General features: G+C 41.3%; 2 protein-coding genes and 1 long non-coding RNA gene across 10 annotated transcripts; 1 reads left to right on the forward strand and 2 right to left on the reverse strand.

Annotated features, from left to right (window-relative positions):
- Nucleotides 1-166: 166 nt before the first annotated feature.
- Nucleotides 167-879, reverse strand: LOC104688404. Its single transcript, XR_751673.2, has 2 exons — nt 729-879; nt 167-492 (listed from the first exon to the last, which is right to left on the reverse strand). It is a non-coding gene; the product is annotated as an uncharacterized LOC104688404 (long non-coding RNA).
- A 16-nt stretch (nt 880-895) lies between these two features.
- Nucleotides 896-10,659, forward strand: FBXW2 (F-box and WD repeat domain containing 2). 3 transcript variants are annotated; one of them, XM_039561725.1, is made up of 7 exons: nt 896-1,231; nt 2,806-3,223; nt 5,424-5,618; nt 6,405-6,538; nt 7,140-7,226; nt 7,958-8,057; nt 9,540-10,659. In XM_039561725.1, exons 1-7 carry the CDS (start codon nt 896-898, stop codon nt 9,629-9,631), a joined length of 1,362 nt encoding a protein of 453 aa, XP_039417659.1. In that variant the 3' UTR covers nt 9,632-10,659. The 3 variants fall into 3 exon arrangements, with proteins under 3 accessions (XP_039417659.1, XP_039417658.1, XP_010396224.1); XM_039561724.1 differs by having other exon boundaries at nt 897-1,231; nt 7,958-8,127; XM_010397922.3 differs by having other exon boundaries at nt 912-1,231; nt 2,714-3,223; nt 7,958-8,127.
- A 776-nt stretch (nt 10,660-11,435) lies between these two features.
- Nucleotides 11,436-19,525, reverse strand: LOC104688406. 6 transcript variants are annotated; one of them, XM_039561727.1, is made up of 3 exons: nt 16,485-18,975; nt 14,714-14,777; nt 11,436-14,540 (listed from the first exon to the last, which is right to left on the reverse strand). In XM_039561727.1, the coding sequence occupies exon 3, from the start codon at nt 14,538-14,540 to the stop codon at nt 13,173-13,175; it is 1,368 nt and encodes a 455-aa protein (XP_039417661.1). In that variant the 5' UTR covers nt 14,714-14,777; nt 16,485-18,975; the 3' UTR covers nt 11,436-13,172. The 6 variants fall into 6 exon arrangements, with proteins under 6 accessions (XP_039417661.1, XP_019140369.2, XP_010396228.2 ...); XM_019284824.2 differs by having other exon boundaries at nt 18,410-18,529; XM_010397926.3 differs by lacking the exons at nt 14,714-14,777; nt 16,485-18,975 and adding an exon at nt 18,982-19,433.
- Nucleotides 19,526-20,001: the final 476 nt, after the last annotated feature.

Raw genomic sequence — 20,001 nt, forward strand, 5'->3', positions numbered from 1 at the left:
TTAAATCAATGAAAGCCAAGTATTCATCTCCCTTTGGGATTAAGACTTAATTCCGTGGTCAGGCATCCCAGAAATAACAGCAACACAAATGTCAAGTACTGCAGTCTGAAATTAACATTACCCAGGCTTCATCATGCACTTCTTCACTGTAACATACGCCATAAGGAAAAGGTAGAGTAGAGCAAGGAAATTTTTATTTATTTATTTATTTATAAAATAGATTTTATTTTATGTCTTAGAAAAAAAGATACAATGAATATTGATAGCTCACATGGCCATTACAGTTACTACACCAGGTGAAAAGAACGCAGGAACTGAAGAAATAGGAGTAATTCATGATGCTTACCATAAAACCATGAAAGTCTTTGGTTCCTACACAGGCCATAACCCAGTTCGTTAACACACAAGCAGCACTCGGTATGCTTCTCGCTTTAAGTAGGAAGATTTCGGATATGAGCAACCATGGAACAGGAGCCCAGGCAAGGGGAAAACCTGCAATTACAAAGCGAAGAGAGTAAATGCAAGTTAAGTAGGGAGAAGTAAATTATGTCCAAATGAATCAAGTAAGGGGGACGCAGTTTTCACGTTAGATTTGTGCATGGTTCCACCACCATCGTACCTCTACCGGAAAGAGAAAATAAGTGACTTCAAGTCAGTATGATAAACGCTAGTGCATTTTTCATCATAATAATTACAGGAATATTCTTAACAAACAGAACTTGCCAAACCTCAGGTCGGAAGTGGCGTAACCCAGCACGCAGCGGGACTCCTCAGCAGCCATGTCTCGCCTGTGGGGAAGCGTCGACACGCCCGTCCCGGGCCGCCTCGCCACGGGCAGCGCCGGGCGCTGGGAGCGGCGCGGGCGGGAGCGGCGGAAGCGCGGCGGCGGGGAGTGATGACGCTGCGAGGCGCCGGAAGCCGCCTGATCGTGAGAGCGGCGATCCGGCAGCGCCTTCTCTCCGGTGCCGGCGGTTCGCCCGGCGCGGGCTCGGCCCAGCCCTCCCCCACCTTCCTCGCCGGGCGGTCCCGAGGCCCTTGTCCTGTCTTGAGGGTGACCCTTCTGTCGTGGCTGCCCGCAGATTGTGGCGCGGGCTGCGGAAGTGCTGTGAGCCGGTCCTGCCGTGGGAGCGATGGCCGCAGGGAAGCACCCGGCCGTGCTGGGCTCCGGGAGTCCGCGCAAGCCGCGGCGGCTGCCCGCCGACGGACAGCTGGCGCCGGGCTGCTACCTGAGGTGAGCGATGCGGAGCTATCGGCAGCAGCGGCGCTGAGTTTACAGTCTCGCCGTGCTTTTTGCGCGCGGAGGTGCACTGGGAGCGGGCGGGGGGAGCGGATGGGGCTGGCTGCGTAACACCTGGAAAAGAGGCTCGAGCACCGGCTTCAGCTGCCTCACAGCAGCGCTTAATTTCAATATTGGCTTCACGTATTGAATACAACAAACGCCTTGGAGCTCACGGAGTTTTTATTCGTAGCCGGCCTATTAGAATTTTTTACTTGTTTTAAAGAGAACACATGCCTGTTTGAACAGCAGCTATATTCACTGCCATATGTGCTGGGGAAAGCTGGTAAGTGCTGTCTGCAGTAAAAGTTACTGTAATGAACTTGGGACTTGATAGGAGTAGCTGCTTCTGTGCATTTGACATCCAGAACTTTCTTGCGGTTTTCACCAACAATTGCATGCCATGTGCAGCCTTTTATAGTGACGACTGTACTTTTCGGTACTCCTGTGCCCTGTTAAGATGTGTACTCTAAGATCTTATTCTATGATGGTAAAATGTCTGTAAAGAAATAGACATACTATTGAGTCCCACTCAGATAACTCAATTCTTTCAGTTTGGGAGCTGCTATGAAATTCAGACAGTTGTCTAATGAATTAGACCTTCCAGAGAAAATAAATAAATATTATTTTTTAACTGTTTACCTTGTTAATCAGTGGTCCTAGGTCACTGAAGGAACTTGAGATGTCACAGGATAGTGTAAGTGCATACAGGATGTAGTTCAGGAGGTGGTATTCAATTTCACTGTTAAGTCTCAGTGGAAATAAACTGAGAAAATAGGGGGGAAAAAAACCCAACAGGATTTTTTTAATGCATTTAGGTCAAAGTGGTGCAGACACTTCAAAACTGATGCTAGACCAGCACAAGCTCAGGCCTTTACTTGGGCCAAACAGAAGGACGACTAATGTATCCTCCAATACAGTTTGTCAGACATCTCTTTATATGGTTTTTCAAAACTAAGTAGTTACCTGCTTCATATTTAAAATAGTTCAGGACAAAGATATGAGTAAATTCTGTTAGTAACTAGCTTATCACTCTGCTTATGTGCTCTGTTTTTTTCCTTTTATCAGTATAACCCATGAGTAAACTTTAAGACAGTGTTTATTTGCTATAATAGGTTTAAAACTTAAACTAACCCTTACCTTATTGGACTCAGAATTTGAAAGTGTTAATCTAAAACAAGAAATATGTTAACATTCATAACGAATGCTAACATTCGCTAGCTACATACAATTTACTTTTAAGTCTGGTGTGGGACAAATGATAGTTCAAGGTGCATGCAAATGCTTAGTCTAACCTAAAGAATATTTTAAAATGCATTTGGTCACTTCAATCTATGTGTTAACATGCCATTTGGAATACTGATGTACCAGTAATAAAGATGTGATTCTTACCTTATTTTCTGAACGGAACTAATACAGTATTTTGATGTATCACAGGTAAATTTTTCCATAACCTTATGGAGAAAAAGGACTTTGAAGCATGGCTTGATAACATTTCTATTGCATTTCTTTCTCTGACGGACTTGCAGAAAAATGAAACTCTGGATCACCTGATTAGCTTGAGTGGAGCAGTCCAGCTCAGGCACCTCTCCAATAATCTAGAGATTCTCCTCAAGAGGGACTTCCTCAAACTTCTTCCATTGGAACTTAGTTTTTATCTGTTAAAATGGCTTGATCCGCAGACCTTACTCACATGTTGCCTCGTCTCTAAGCAGTGGAACAAGGTTATAAGTGCCTGTACAGAGGTGTGGCAGACTGCATGTAAGAATTTGGGTTGGCAGATAGATGACTCTGTTCAGGATCCTCTACACTGGAAGAAGGTTTACCTAAAAGCTATTTTAAGGATGAAGCAACTGAAGGACCATGAAGCCTTTGAGACATCCTCTTTAATTGGACACAGTGCCAGAGTATATGCACTTTACTATAAAGATGGACTTCTGTGTACAGGTAGGAAGGACAGACAACTTGGCAGTCTTGAAATTCTTTGTTTTCTCTTCCCCCTCGTAAGATTAATGACAATTTGCTTTTCTTTTACCAGAAAAATTATTTTCATAGTGTGAATACAGATGATGATTCAAAATTACATCTTTTTTTTCAATTTCTGGAAGACCTGGTGTACTAATAAACTCATTGGTCACTTTAATAAGAACACAAGGAGACCAATTTCTTTGTTAGATAAAGAAATAGTAACAGCAGGCATCATTGTCCCGGCCCATGGCAGGGCAGTTGGAACGAAATGATTTTTAAGGGCCCTTCCAATTCAGACCGCTCTATGATTTTGATCATGCTGTTATTATAAGTAAACCCATTTGAGAAGATATGTTAGCTATCCTCTTAGATGACAGCTTTCAATTAAAAGGAAAGCTATGAGAGAACTTCAGTCTCCCAAAGTGTGGAAGAAAATGTTGTATCTTCTTCCTTGAAACAAGGCTGTAAGCACTTTCAGTTCTTAACATAAGTGCTTTATGAAGTGCTGTAAAGTAGATTTAACCTTGCTATTAGTCTGACTTGCACATAATTTCAGCTTCCTCCCTGAAGAGGACAGACTTCAAGATTTCAAGACAGAAAATATATGAAGCCTTAGTATGAAAGAATAGTAACAGAGTTACAATGAGCTGCTGTCAGAGCATGTTGCAAGGATTTCCAGTTGTTTGGAATGACAATGTTACATACTAAGTTGGGAATGCTGACTTCAGTCGCACATTTGTTGTTACATTAGGATGCTTATTAGAAGCCAACAACTAAATTCTAGCTAGTCTTTCCACTTACCTTTCAGCAGTGAATGTTATACACAGAAAACAGTATTGTGAAAACTTTGACTTTTGTGCTGAAACCCCCAGGAGAAAAAGCAGGTGTAAGGAGTCCAGGATTTTATTTTGCTCTCCAAAGCTAGCAGTTTAAAAAAGAGGAGCTTCAGGTTGAGAAAAGGAAGTGGCAGGATACGGGGCCTGGTATTCATCTGTATTTCTAGATTTGGTGGACCCTTTTCCTTCCTGAAAGAAACTAAAGCTTGCAGTACAGTCAGTGGCTCTGTAAACCTGAGAGTGATGTGTCATGTGAAACTTCCATGCATCTGTTTCAGTAGATGCTGTCAGTGCCAGGAGAGGTAGTGCCAGGATCTACAGAAGGTGGTAAAAGGGTGTGAAGAAACTGGAAGGACAGATACATAGTAGCTTCATTAACATGAAAGCAAGTGGCTTTGCTGTAGTGCTGAGACTTAAAACTAGGCCGTATTTCCCATTCAGACAGCTTAAAAATACTATTTAAAGAGAAAAAGGTCAACAAGGGGAAGTGCCAAGCCCTGCACTTGAAGTGGATCAACTCCACAGCACCAGTATATGGTAGGGGCCACCAAACTGGAAAGCAGCTTGGCAGTAAAGGACCCAGGGGTCACCAAGTGAACATAGCCACGTTCTCCCTTGCTGCAAAGAAGGCCAGTGATATCCTTGGCTGCTGTAGGGGGAGTTGCCAGCAGGTTGAGTGGGGTGCTCCTGTCCCTCTTCTCAGCACTGGTGAGGCCTGGTGGAGTACTGTGTCCAGTTTTGGGCTCCTCAGTAAAAACAGGGACACACTGGAGAGTCCAGCAAAAGGCCATGAAGATGATGAAGGCACTGGAGCATCTTTCATATGAAGAAGGGCTGAGAGAGCTGGGACTTCTTGTCCTGAAGAAGAGAGGGCTCAGGATGCTATCAATGTACAGAAATACCTGAAGTGAGGGTGCAAATATAAGATGTAGCCAGGCTCTTTTCAGCAGTGCTCAATGATGGGACAAGAGGCAGTCAAACAGGAGGTTTCACAAACTGAAACACAGGCGTTTTCCTTTAAAACACTTTTTTTACTGTGAGAGTGATTTATTCTTTCACATTTTTATGGTGAGAGTGATTGAGCACAGGTTGCCCAAGGAGACTGTGGAGCATTCATCCTTGGTCACACTCAAAAGCTGTCTGGTCATGGTCCTAGACAGCCGCATGTAGGTGGCCCTGTTTGAGTAGCGGGGTTGGAAGAGTTGACCTCTGGAGGTCACTTCCAACCATAACCATTCTGCGATTCCATGAAAATACTTTATTTAAGACAAACAAAGATGAGTATAGGATCAGAAATATTATTTACTCTTTGCTTCCAATTATCCTGTTCTTTTATATTGTAGGATCAGATGACTTGTCTGCAAAACTATGGGATGTAAGCACAGGTCAGTGCATATATGGTATCCAGACACACACTTGTGCTGCAGTGAAGTTTGATGAACAAAAGCTTGTAACAGGATCTTTTGATAACACAGTAGCCTGTTGGGAATGGAGCTCTGGGGCAAAGACACAGCATTTTAGAGGACATACTGGTGCAGGTATGTTGAAATTTTTAATATTGTAATTTCACCAGTCAACTACATCATCATCAAACAAAATATAATTTAAGTTAGCTTTTTGCACACGAGCTTTTTTGGTTTGTTCAGCCTCTGTTCTCTGTCACCTGAGTCACGTCAGTTCCCCTCGACAGGGGAAGTGACCAGAACAGATATAAATTTGTCCTTGAATATGCCAGAGCTTAGCCATGTAGTGTTTTGCAATTGCGTGGAAGTAACACTAAATGCCGTGGTTATTCAGTAGCTGCAAGTCTCAAAGAGGTGCAGACCTTAGGTAGCAGGGTGTACATGGCCATGGCCATTCTTTCTATTCCCAGACTGGACATGAGCTTACAGCAAAGAGCAAAATAGGACCTAGGAATATGTATTTGCAGTCCCCTCATAATTAAATTCTTTGTCGTGTACTTAAAAATATACTCAACTCAGCTGTAGTTTTTTTCCCCCTGTATCTATAGAATGTACTAATCTTGCTGGAATTATCTTACTAAAACTCTGGAAATAGGAACTAGCTTAAGTTACACTTTACCATAATCCAGCCATAAAGGAACCACGGATACACATGCTTTCAATTTGGGAAAAAAACCCCAATAATTTTGCAATGTAAACTTAGGCATCCAGAGCAACAATTCATGTATACAGCTCAAGAACAACAATTAAAAATGTAGTAGCATATGAATTTAGGGGCTGCTAAAACCATACAGAGGCTACTAGTGTCTCACAGAGACATAGAGACTGGTTTTCCTTATTTAGTTCCGTCTTTGCTTGAAGTTTTTAGTGTGGATTACAATGATGAACTTGATATTCTGGTCAGTGGCTCTGCGGACTTCACTGTGAAAGTATGGGCCTTATCAACAGGAACGTGCCTGAATACCCTTACTGGACACACAGAATGGGTCACTAAGGTGGGAATATTGATTTCTAATTATCTCACACACTCACTTGCACAAAATTTGTAATGTGTTCTAAATTCTGATTTCCTAATCCTGACCCTGCAGCTAGGTTTAGAATCTGAAGAACATCTGGAAATACTACAAAACAGCATTACAACAGAAAAAATATTTAAGCTGTAATTAAACCTTTCAGACCATTGAAGATATTTGAATTCCAAAGCAGCTGGGCTAATACAAGGAAGCAGTGTTTGTTTGATTCAAAGACTGAATAAAAACTGGTTCTGAAAGAATACTGCTTAAAAAATTATGGAAAAAAATCTAATGATCTTGATAACAAAAAGCTGAGCATGAAACAATATTTTTCTTCTGGTTACTTCAGAACTTGGTGGGGGGTGTGACTGTACAGGTGAAGTATATATGTTTGCTTATTAATACAGTACGTTGTCAGTAGTAGGAATAAGAAGAGTGTAAACTGTAGCTTTCCCTCTGTTGCTAAAAGTACTGCCTTTATACATGGGTACAATATGCAGGTGGTCAGTGAAGTGAAAAATGCAAATGAAAGTTTGTTTACTTAACAGCATCAACATAAATCATTACCATCCTTCAATTACAGGTCGTTTTGCAGAAGTGCAAAGTCAAATCTCTTATGCATAGTCCTGGGGATTATATTCTCCTAAGTGCAGATAAGTATGAAATCAAGGTATGTACCATATATCGTGCATGTATTATTTTTGTGCACTGGGAAATAAAAAGCTTGAGTACTTTGCTGAAGTTTACAAATAATAGAAGGCTTTATGTTTTCCCACATTTCCGCTTTAGAGGCTGTGTGCAGAACATGAAACTCCTTGGAAGCTAATTTTTCAGTGGTCGTCTTAGCATTTAGTTTTAAATGATAGCTCTACAAGAATGGTAATGCAAAGAATCAGTGCTTTCAGTTCATGCTTATTGTGCTAACTTGACAGTGAAGGACTTAACTGCAAATACTGTTACTGTTGGGGACTTTGGGGTTGGAGCGTGCTGAAAGTTTGTGGCTGTAGAAGTGCTTTGTAACTGAAACACCATTACATTTCTGTCCCAGGTGGGTGGTTTTTTTGGGTTTGTTTTTTGTTTTGTTTGGGGTTTTTTTGTTTGGTTGGGGTTTTTTTGTTGTTGTTTTTTGGGGACTTTTTGGGTTTGATTTTTTTTTTTCCATTCTTTAAAGTACCCATTTTCACTGGGATTTTTTAGGCTAGAAACAACACATGCTGCACCAATACTGTAAGACAAGTCGCTTGAAGAATCGATGTTCCTACCTGAAAGAGATATATATTTCTGAAAAATACCCATGCACACGTTTACTTGATACTTAAAAAGAGACTGTGAGGCTTGCTCATTTGTGTAACAGTTTATAATGTGAATTTTCTATGGTCTTAAACTGTGTCTTAATTGTAGATTTGGCCTATTGGAAGGGAAATAAACTGCAAGTGCTTAAGAACACTGTCTGTTTCTGAAGACCGCAGCATCTCCCTACAGCCCAGACTGCACTTTGATGGTAAATACATAGCGTGCAGTTCAGCACTAGGATTATACCAGTGGGACTTTGCCAGCTATGATATTCTCAGGTAAACTGTTCAGTTTAGGATTCAGTCTTCATTGAATAAATAAGAAATAGATCATACTAGTTTTAGTAACTTCCTGTAGATGTGGACCAAAAGAATCTTGATAAAAATTCTTACTTTACACATATTGAGAGGTTTAATTCTAATTTCTCATCTGATAATATGAATTTTTTGATTGCTGTTTTGGTTTCTGGCCACATGCTAGTTCTCTTCCATATTTTCATTCTGTAAGCTGAAGCGTTTCAGTACAGACTTAAATCAGACTGCAGTGCTGTAGTTGTGAATGTGAAAATGCAGTGACCCAGAGCTAATGTTACCATGGAGACTGCTATACCGAGAACCAGGCAAGCATTTCTGGGGGTCCTTTGATGGGACAAGAAATTAAAACGACTCTTTTTCCTTATAGCACTAGTGATCTGTCACTATTGCTAATGTTGTGGAATGACAGTGTAAACTGTCAGACTGCAATAAGGGACCAAACACGATGGCATTCCATTTCCACAAAAATAATCAGGCTGTACGAGTTAGAAATGGTGGCATCAAAGATAGTAACTTACTAAAGATAAAAATGCATTTTAGAACCGCTATCAGACTCTTAATTCAAATAGCCTGAGTATTTGTGGAGTATCTACCTTTGAAAGATCTACTCCAGAAGAAGTGCTTCTTATCAATAACTGAGTAATTCCACCTCTTAGTTTACCCTCCCATCTTTCAAAAGAGAAAGATGGTCTCTTACTGCTGAGAGCAGATTTTCATCTCCACACATTTTTGTGCCTTAGTTCTGTGCTTTATGTAATGCTATGATCAAATGTGCAGGCAGTTGTGGAGGACTCAACTCTTCAGTTTCTGTTCCAAGTTTTATTTATTAAGGGAAAACATCATAAAGGTGTTGGGGAACTAAAAAATAGTTTGATTTCTCCCCATGCTTAATTTAACATAAAACATTGGTAAAATAGCATTCTAAGGACCAGTCTTGGATGATTTATCTGCTTATCACAAGAAGGCATGTCTATGCCTTTTAGAAGAGTGACCAAAAGAATAGTAACAGCTTTTTCCTCTTAAAGATATTGAGGCATAAAATCCATATGGAAATTTACTGTAAAACACAAGTGCATTTGCTCTTTTGTGTGTATGTGGAAATGGCTCTTTTTATCTTGTGCTCTACAGAATAATCCCTTTCAAACCTTAGCCTTTACTTATGCTCAGATGGGTCTGTCCTGAATGCACAAAGTCCAAACTGAAACCACAGGCCCAACTGTAGCTAAGTGTTCAGTTGCTTAATTTGAAAGATTTGCATCCAGTTCTTTCTAAATTATTTCAGAATGATGAGTTTAGACACATTTTCTGTAGACATACAGGATTAGCTCAAGACTGCATTGTAAGGGAGATTCTAACACTGTTTTCTTGTCTTCTAGGGTTATCAAACCTCCAGACTTCTCAAATGTGTCCTTGCTGGGCTTTGGAGAGATATTTGCTCTACTGTTTGACAACAGATACCTGTATATAATGGACTTGAGGACAGAAAAACTGATAAGCCGCTGGCCTTTACCAGAATATAGAAAGTCAAAGAGAGGTTCAAGCTTTTTGGCTGGTGAAATGTCTTGGTTAAACGGACTAAATGGCCAAAATGATACGGGCTTGGTTTTTGCCACCAGTATGCCAGACCATAGTATCCATTTGGTGTTATGGAAAGAACATGGCTGAAAAGCTCACACATACAAAATCTTCAGGAATATATGGCCTATCAGCAGTGTGTCCATAAAATGAGACTTTGCATGAACCAAAGTTGCACACCCAATGGTATCATCATGCAATGCACAATCACTTACTTTTATTTGGGCATTTGGGAATGGGTTGTTTTGGACATAATGCAATGCAGCATGCTAACAGTATTCACCACAAATTTTTGTCTATATTCATGTTTAAATATACCTGTTTGGGCTCTGAAGTATAGCTTGTAATGTTTAAACCATTCAAATCTGCTTTAAACTCTGAAATCAAGTTGTGCTTGACCTGACTTCTGACCTTTGTTTTGTTGTTGGAACAGAAGATGAAGCTACTGTTTTAGAACCATAGGCTTTTGTACCTGTAACAGCAAATACTGGTTACAGTGCATGGCTGCTTAACCAAAATGAGAAAATAGCAAACCCTTTCGCTCTCCAGAATCTTTCTTTTCAAAATGTTTTTCCATATGATAGCTTTAAATACTTAGCCTTTGAAACAGCAGAATCAAATGAGTCCTTTAACTAGGACCAGATGTTTTAAGTTCAGGAACATGTCAATACAGTATCTCCTCAGCAAGAATGATGCAGCTTTTCATCTATCTGATACAGCCTGCGATCGTGATAAATCTTGGGGAACCTCTGACATATTCATCATACTTGCTGATAGTAACTCAGAATAGCTTGATTGGTATTTTATAGCCCTTATTTCCTACAGTTTGTGTTAAAACGTAGTTTAGTTCACATGAATGGGAAGGTGATGTTCAGTCTCTACAGCAGGTAACTTTCTTACATTAAATGATGTCTACCAGCCATTCACTTTCTCCAAAAGTTGCAGTTAATATAATGCATTTAAAGTACTTCCTACATCTAGAGTTGGAAAGCAGGGGCAAATGACAGAATGCCACATGTCGGGGTGGGGGGGGGGGAGGGAATCAAGAGTCTGACGAAAAGCACAGGAGTAGAAAAAGGTCTCATCATAGGAGACTTGATGTACAGAAGTTAACTGCTTGTTAGTGTGATTTTTTTCTTCCCACTATCAAAGGAGACCTGATTTCATACTTAATACTGAATGAAGGCCAAGATTCCCAAATATATGTGGTATGAATTACACCAATGAAGGGGAGTTTTCATATGCAAGAATCAGTATTTGAGTGATGCTGTAGCAGCTCCCTACAGTCACAGTGGAACAGTCTCTTACATACAAGGCCAGACTCTTAAGCACTCAGTTTTCCCACCTTTACTCACACCTAGTTACTTTGAGAAATGTTGCCTGTAGTCAAGGATTTTATCAACAGGAAGCCAAATCCACAACTCTCAGTTCAAACTGCACTGTCTGGGGCATAAATTATGAGCTCTTCGAGCTTTTGTTATCTGACTCCAAAGTGAAGAAAGCTTCCATGAAATAGAAAGTTTTCAATAACTTGCCTTGAAACCCACTTCTCATCATTCTTAACAGTATAGTTACGATGTGTGCAGTAACTCAGCTTCTACTGAAGGAGCAACCTATATAGCACTGCATTAACTTTGAAAGGCTAAATAGAGGCGTGCCAGAAATGTCCTTTTTTCCAAGTCAGCAAAACAGGAAAACTTGGTTAACTACTTTATTAGTGACCTTGATGATGCAGAGTTCACAGAGAGGAAGTGGAGCGCAAGATGGCTGAGAAACTGAGACCCAGGCTCAGCCTTCCAAGAAAGAATGGTGGGGAAAGAGAAGGTGGTGGGCAGGGCATGAGGAGGCACTGCTACTGTCTCCAGCTACCTAGTAAGCTGTACAGGAAATGAAGTCAGACTCATTTCAGCATCATGCAGCAAGACAATGGTAAATGGTTCTTGCAACAAGAGAAATTTTCCACAGTGAGGTTAGTTTAAGACTGAAGCAGGTTGCCCAGCCTTCCTACACGAAGTCCTGAGCACACCATGCTATAAGCAGGGAGATACCTCCAGATTCCCCTTCAAAACGAGTCTGAAATTCTAAACAGACTTGTTGCCACACGAGATTGTGTGACTGACAGCAGCAGGCATCTCAGATACTAATACAGCTGTCAGTTTGTTGATACAGACTGGGAGATGCTGCAGTCACTGGGAAGCAAAGTAAAAGTTCCCTCTGGACATCTGCTAATGGTACCAATCCACTAACGACAGAGCTCTTTAAGGGCACAGGTATGTGCCACTACCAGGTAGAGGAATGAAAGCATGACACAAGTGTAGAAATTTTAAAAAGCATACTTGCTCTCACACACACTTCTCTGTCAGACACCAAAGTGTCAGGCTATCGCTGCCTTCAGTAGGAAGGTTCTAATATATTGCCACAACATATGCAATGCGTATAGTTCTGGGGGCTTATCAAACAGAAGCTGAAATTGTGAAACTGAAACTCTGAAACGGAAGTGAGCAAATGGGTTTTTTGTTTGCTTTGGTTTCCATCTGACCCTTCAGCAAAAGTCACTACTTAGCACTATTGCGAGACACAGGTTGGAAAAAATGCAGCTTCTGTACCCTTACACCTACCCAAGGAAGCAACATAATTCAACTTACCCATCACATAAAGGACTAAAATCCAACTTGTGTCTGAATTTCATGAAACATTTTCCTACAAGGCTTCAAGTTGCCAGAAGAAAAAAACCGTTTCATAAAAGTTCTTTGGCCATCTATTTTTCTTCCTTGAAATAGGTTCTTTTCAGTTCACAAAAGTATCTTTTTCTTTAAGATAAATCTGTATCCCTTGCCTCTATTAAAACTTTCCAACACAACTCGGCACTTACCACTTAAGTAATTCAGAAGAGGTGGGATCACTCTTCTCAAACTTACATATCTCCAAAGCCCAGCTGAACACGACATTTCTATCAGCAAAACTCCAATGGCTGTGTTTAGTGTTAAAATCCCTCACATCTTTAACATACACTATTTCCAAGAACATAAGGGGTTAATATTTTTTACAAGTGAAAGGAAGATTGTGCTCAATTACTTCTTTACCTTTACTCAAATTGATACATACAAATTTGGTACCCCGTGACATACAAATTGCAAGAATTAAGCAATGCTACCTTTAATACTAATGACCGTAGTACTTTTTGTACATAGGCTGAAAACTGTTTCACATTATTTGATTATTGTTTTAACTGAAAACAAATTGAACATTTCCCAGAAGAAATACTGCAACCCTTGATACCATTAAATGATCCATGGCTTTGCTATAGATTGCCCAAATAATTGCAGCAAAATGTAAACTCCATGTGGAAATCAATTTAATGTGATCTTTATTGATATCCTCTGTCTTCCCACCATACAGGTAGTGCTCCACTTTCCCTCCTTATAACCAAGGTTTCACTCTTGAGCTTGCAGCATGGTTTGAGATAGCACCTTGTTAACATTCATGATTAATGATGAGTTATATCTCCACAGTGTTGTATCCCTGATGAGGGATTCTCTGGGAAGGTCTCCTTGAAGGGCCTTCCGACAGTGATAAATGAGAGCAACATCCATGGGAACATTTGCACTGTTCCCATAAGCATGTAGGACAGAATGGACTGAAGTCTGAATCACCTTTCGTGGATCAACTATCATTTTCCGGGGATTGATCACATCTTTCCTGTCAGGCTCTCTGTATACATGCTGTAATATGTTAACACCTGGCACAGTATTCCAAGATGAAATGTTGAACATGCCAGAAGATACAGTTTCTGGGAAGATATGGTTCTCAAAGAGGAAAACACTAGTCCCTGGGTTTTGTTCCTGAAGACTGTTCATCATTGTTTTCCAGTTTGGGTGCTTAAGGGGAAGAATTATTTCATCAGCATCATTAAGGACCACAAACTTGCTCCTTTCCATGTTACGGTATATACAGTCATTTAGAGCTGTGATTTGTCCATAGTAGCCAATGTGTGTTCCATCTTGCATGAAGTGCCATTTAGAAGAAACCCTGAGGTGTGAGTTTATTGGCCAGGGAATTATTTCAACAGTTCCTTCCTCTACATAAAACTTCAAGACTTTCTCCATCAGATGGCTGCAGTTGTTCTTATAGATCACCACTTTCTGTGCTCCAAGAATCTTGTACATTTCCATACCCTGTATAAACTGCAAGACATTGTTGTAGTTTCCAAACATGGCAGAAACGCACACAGTGAAGTCAACAGAAAAGGTCTCAGCCTTGCGGTTTTTAATTTCAAACCTTGGCAGCTGGTCAATATTTCCATGTGGAGACTGATGAATTGATACATGTGTTGGATCACAATTTTCAGGTTCCAAACAAACTATATCTGCTGCACCATAAGGGAATCCAAATCTATCTGAGTGAACATCGATTTTTGCTTTTGATACATATATCCTTCCATTGGGCTGACAGCAGAACCAGCAGTACAGTTGTTTTACGTCTTCATGGTGAACAATCCCAATCAGACGAGTGACTTTGCTTTCTCTGTCATCAAAGTATGGGGATATAATAAAAGTTTTGTTACCTTTTAATGCTGTTATTGTGCTATTGGCAATTTTCCCTCGACATCTTCTGCCTTCTTGAATTACTTTTGGCTGATGAGAAAGTCTCTGTAAGCTCAGATAAGAAACTGCAAGCATTGAAGTTACAGTAATAATGTACACAGCAGCAGCAAAGTAAGATTTTTTCCCAGCACACAACATTTTGTACGTATCTAAATGTGGATGCAAATTTCTTTGTCCTTGTATTTTATGCTGCCGCATCTGCAGAAAAGAAAAGACATAGTATGAGATAATACTGACCCATGACCATTGCTCAAGAATTTCACAAACAAGATGGGGTAGGTCTCAATCATTTTGCACCGACTTACTCAGAGACCCAGCTACTGTGCTTTTATGAAAACCCAGTCACAGAACATGCCTTTCATGATACGTACGGTACTGTGCGCAACACTCTGAATGCCTCTATTTGTGCGGAGCAGTTTCTGTACATGGAGGGTTCTGTACAAGAATATAACAGAGGTCTATATACAGCAGTACAAGGAGAAATTTTCTCTTTTTCTATAATCCAAATTTTAAAATATCCAATTTAATAACTAGGCAGTAATTCTTAAAGCAAAGCAAAAATTTTATTCCCCCTACACAGTGTGTATGCAAATTACGTTAAAAAAATCCCCTCAACCAGATTTCTCACAGACAAGCGAGAGGCAGATAAATTAAATATATATAGAATTAATCAAGTTCATAATAAACATGCTAATTGGGGACTACACACAATGGTCCAGATATAATCACTAATTTATGAATTCCCTAACTTGCAGTTCACCACAAATGAGACCGTACGTACAGAGGAAGGTCAATTCGTACAATCCAGCAGAAGACAGGTGAAATCTATGTAGGTACAGAACTCAGTTAGCTGCTCTACCCTATGTAGCCATACACAAGGCAGGAACTGCAGGAAAGGTCATCTCATATTAATGCGTGCTAGAGATCTGGGCCTCCTCACACTGCATTAATGCTGGCTCAGCTCCTGGCACGGTTTGGGGGTCAGGTCTTAAAACTCTTGCTGCTGCAGGAACAGGTAGGCAGTCCTGAGTGCCTGGATGACTGAAGTCTTTAGCAGCACTTGTGCTAGCAAGTGTTAATGCCTGAGTGGGAGTTTATGGCACTCTCAAGCACTAACTTCCGCAAGTGAAGCCTAGATGAAAGTTTTCTCTACAAATTCATCTTTAGGCATTCAGGTATGATCCATAAACAGAAAAGTGACAGCAAATCTCTTCAAAGGCCTGCTTGTACCACAGAGAGTCTTGGGAAAAGGGTGTCCCAGATTAATCAAATTCACGTCAGATCAGAAAACTGGATTGGTAGAAGAGAGTTCCCCCAACTGCCAGCAGGCAGTGTGGGGTAAAATGCTGAGATGGAATGAACTGCTGCAATTGCACAAGATGACAAAAATGTTTCCAGCAGGCAGGACAAAAATAATTGTCCGTGCCTCCAAAATAATGTACGGTATTTTCACAATTGCTCTTTCATGAAAAAGTGAACTAGGGAGAACCACATTCACAACATACCCCTTAAAATGTCCCATATACCAGGGCTGATGTGATTTACAGCAGCCTTTGCTAGCTACCAAGAAACGGCTTTTCAGACCAGAACTGTCATAAGGGCACCAAAAATCCCACTACATCACACTAGGCACAAAGCAGAAAAGGAGCAGCAGAAAGCACTGACTCTTCCATCTCTGAAATGGAGAGTCCTCCTCAGAAGTCCTTAAAATTAAGAGCCGAACTGCAAATACATAGTAAGAGTCTGCTACTGTCATACGACTTCCAGCTGGAGATTTGTGACTGAAAACAACTCAAACAAACTTTCTAAATCTTTTTATGAAACATGCTAAAGTACAGGTTTCCCCCAAGCATTCTTATTCCAAGGATGTTATATACTTTAGCATTCCTGCAACACAGAGTAGGTCACATTTAACATTCTTCCCCTTGGTTTTATCTATTCATGCCTTAAAATATTGTTCAGTCTTACAGAATAAATATTTTTAAACTAAATTTCTTTAGTTATCAAACCATGTCAACAGCAAATAACAATATCAATTTATTACCTGTTCTTCTGCTTTTGCTAGCAATAAATAACAAACAAGAAAAAAATGTATCATTTCAACTATGTTTTGAACAGCGAACGCTGGAAAGGAAAAAGTACCTTTTAAAGCAGATAGCCGAGTGAAGTTCTGTTCAGTCCTCCATTTATTTTTTGCTAAGTTATTTTGTTAAATAATCTACTACTTGTTTATTTTAAACAGATAAAAACTTAAATACTTTTAAGGTAAATGCAGTAATTGTTCGATACAGAACAATACTGAGAGAAAAAAACCTGGTACAATACCTTCCTGGCACATTTTATTTCACATAGCTATTGCTCTTATAATGTCAGTAACAGCAGCCACACCTACCAGAAAAACAAGTTTTCCTTCTCTTGAGCAAAGCACACAGTTGTGTCGCAAGAACTTAATTTAAATTACAAATGATTATGGAGTTATTGAAGCAAAACAAACGTTTTTCATGGATTTTTTTAAGGCTACTTAAGTTTTCTTCTGAAAATTAATCTTGCACGTTGATATACACCCAGTTTGCACATGTACTTACAAAGGAACTAGAAAAATATATATCTGTATTTCTTGGACAATCTTTTTTTTTCATAACATGCTATAGGCCTAGTTAGATCATGTAGATACAGATTCTGATTAGGAACTGTGAGAGAATGCTGAAACAACTGCAAGTTCTAGAAGCCAAGAAAAAGAGCAAAATGAAGACCTCAAGACACATCAGAACACCAAATCTTAAAGAAAAGAAATACATAATTATGTGGCGAGTGAAATTCATGGTTTCCCCAACACGACTCATAAATTTTGATCTCCTGAAATTAACAGCACAAATATGTAGTCATAGAATACATAAAGTCAGTGTAATTAAGAACACTACATTTATATTTCCTCACTATAGAGAGGATAAAATGGCAAGTTATATAGAGGGTAAAATGGCAAGTTTTAACTTTAAAAGTATGCTTTCAGTATATTTAAATGAGTTTCTTTTATAGTAACAATTCATTTCGATTTTGTATTTTTTAATTCCAATTCATATGCGAGTAAACATGATACAAAATATGCAGATATACTTTAATAGTAAATTTAGCTAATGGTATCAATGGCTACTTTGCAGTACTCCCCTTAACTGTAAACAGGCTTTCTTCCTCCCCACTGCCCTGACAGATTGCAGTAATATCACCTCCTCAGGATAGAGGGCAACTGACAGGAGGTGAGTGCAGAGTTTCAAGCGGTAATATGAAGTATTAGCTTCAGCAGTACAAGAACAATAAACAACCTAATCCTTGTTCATCCAGGGTCTAACTAAAAACCCCCCACTAACAAACAGCCTCAGTAACTTAGTACTTTTGAAAAAAAGTTATTCTCTGTCCTTTAGTTTATGATTTTTGTCAAAAGCAAAACCACAGATCACTGGTGCTTAAATAAGAATTCCAAATATTAACAATAATTTACCATCTTTATCTTGATCGCCTGTTGCTAATCTTTTGATAGCTTACTTTTTTCAGAAAGGTTCTTTGACACACCAGTGTCCTTCCTCTCTTATAAGATCCAAAGTCAGAAGCATATTGTTTGAAGGATTAAATTGAAGGCAGTATTTTTCCACTAATAAAATACTACTCAAAAAAAATTAAAACTGGCTATTTCTATTCTAAATACAAAGACAGTAAGCCAGACCAATATCCAGTGTTGCCATATACTTACTTTGTGCCAGTAGAACTGATAAACCTACACTTTCCTGTATACAGGCAGAAACTTCTCCATCATAATCTCCTCTACATCCCTAAGCCAAACTCCTCCTATTGTAAACAATTAAACTCTGTGTCCTTTGAAAAATCAGTTTGGGCAAATAAAACCTGCATGGCATTTAAAAGACTGTTATTTCAATTTTTTGTCTTTTCCACTGTACTCTTTCAGCTGGGACCGAGTTAATTTTCTTCCTAGTAGCTAGCAGGGTGTTGTGTTTTGTGACCAAAGCAAGTGCTTCAAATACACTGATGTTTAGCTATCCCTGAACAGTACTTACGCAGAGTCAAGGCTGTCTCTGGTTCTCCTGTGGCTCCCGTCCCAGGTGTTGGGTGGCACAAGAAGTTTGCATGGAACACAGCTGGGACTGCTGAACCAAACCAACCAAAGGCCTATTCCAAATCATATGATGCCATGCTGAGCCATCAAAATTGGGGGAAGAAGGAGAAAGGGGAAAACATGCAACACAACAGCATATGGCTTCCCAAGTCACTACTAAACCTGATGAAGTCCTGCTTTCCTGGAAATGGCTAGAAACGTGCCTCTAAGGGTACATAATGAATAGATTCCACATTTTGTTTTGCACACAGCTTTGCTTTACCTTTTAAATTATCTCAGGGAAAACCCATGGGATTTCCCACGTTTGCTCTTCTGATTGTATCCCCATCCCACTGCAAGAGGAAGGGTGAGGGCTGAGCTGCCTGCCAGGATTAACCCACAACATACACCGGAACTATGCTTTGGAGGAGTTTTGCATTCTTCAAATCTAAAGTTAAAGGCCACCCTTAGTACGTATTCAGGTAGAGACTCAGAAAACCCGATATGGACAATTAATATGTACCTTTAACTTACCGTTACCGAAAAATAACGCTACAGCTGATCACCATCCTCCTCTTTCTTGAGTGGAAATAAAATGCCGAATCTGTCGCGCCTCTCCTGCGAGCGCTGCCGTTCACAGCACCCCGAGCAAGTGCCGCTGTCTCCCCCTCACTGTGGTGCCGGCAGGTTTACCGCGCTTGCACACAGCCAGCAGCGCGCCCGGCTGCGTGTCCCGGGCGGGCAGGAGGGATAGGGCCGCCGCCGCCGCCGCAGTCCTGTGCGGGCACCGCCACGGAAGCTAAGCGGAGCCGGGCCGGCGCTACCGGAGCCCTCGTGCCCCGTCCCTGGCTCCCTCTGCGGCACCGACAGCAGCAACCGCAACATGCCCTTACGGCCCGGAGCCGGCGGAACCGCTCGGTCCCCTCACCTCCCGCCCGGGAAGGCGGACGCGGCTATGGCTGCGGAGATCCCGCGGCCCCCCCCGTCCCGGCCGTACCTCAGGCAGAGCCCCCGCCCGGCGTGGTCCGGGTAGGGCCGTTCGCGCTTGGGGCGGCTGCTCGTCGCTTCGCGCCGTGGTGCTGCCTCCGCGCGCCTTGCTGGCCACGGCATCGGCACCGACGGTCGCCGAGCGGCCCCGCCAGAGCGGGCCCCGCCAGGGCGAGCCCCGGGGCGGGCTGCGGACTTCCCCACCGGGCCTCTCGCCTCTCCCGCCACTTTGCCACGTTCCCTGAGGCACTGGTCGGACAGGCCCGGTGTGACACTGCGAACGGGGCAACGCGACAGCGGGTCCCTGGACGCTGATGGCGCTTCAGCGGCGGCGCATTTTGCGGAGCAAGGCCTGCTCGCCCCGCCGCACACACGGACGCCAATGGCTGCGGAGCGCTGATTACCCAGCTCCACCAGCTGCGCTCCGGGGGCAACACTCCCACACACCACATCTTGGAAATGAACGGCATAGACAGCACAAGTGCAAAAGAAGCACCTCAGCAGTGTGAACTGTTCTTGAGGAGGTCTCCGGATTCGATTCCGACGCTTAGCTGTCAAATTAACTTG

This window comes from Corvus cornix, chromosome 17 (genome assembly GCF_000738735.6).
Source record: "Corvus cornix cornix isolate S_Up_H32 chromosome 17, ASM73873v5, whole genome shotgun sequence".
NCBI classification, from domain to species: Eukaryota; Metazoa; Chordata; class Aves; order Passeriformes; family Corvidae; genus Corvus; species Corvus cornix.